The 208-nt window shown below is 70.7% G+C and overlaps 1 protein-coding gene across 1 annotated transcript in view; it reads left to right on the top strand.

The window, feature by feature from the left end:
- Positions 1–208, top strand: part of NADSYN1 (NAD synthetase 1) — a 22933-nt gene that overhangs the window by 7500 nt on the left and 15225 nt on the right. Inside the window, 1 exon segment of the mRNA XM_014539914.1 lies at positions 71–197. Coding sequence (XP_014395400.1) covers positions 71–197 — 127 coding nt within the window.

The following is a 208-nucleotide window of genomic DNA, read 5'->3' as shown; positions in this document are numbered from 1 at the left end:
GCCGTGGGCCGCAGAGACAGGAGATGCCTGAGAGCGTGCGGGGCTGGGCAGGCGGGTTGGGGGCACAGCGGTCTCTTCCCTCACCCGCTTCTGCCCGCAGCCCGCACATCGCCATGGGCCTGGACGGCGTGGAGATCTTCACCAACGCCTCTGGCAGCCACCACGTGCTGCGCAAAGCCCACGCCAGGGTGGACCTGGTCCCCAGGGC

This window comes from Myotis brandtii, unplaced genomic scaffold, assembly GCF_000412655.1.
Source record: "Myotis brandtii unplaced genomic scaffold, ASM41265v1 scaffold2300, whole genome shotgun sequence".
Taxonomy (NCBI): Eukaryota; Metazoa; Chordata; class Mammalia; order Chiroptera; family Vespertilionidae; genus Myotis; species Myotis brandtii.
Note: the sequence above shows the minus strand (reverse complement) of the source record. Positions and strands in the feature narration are given on the sequence as shown.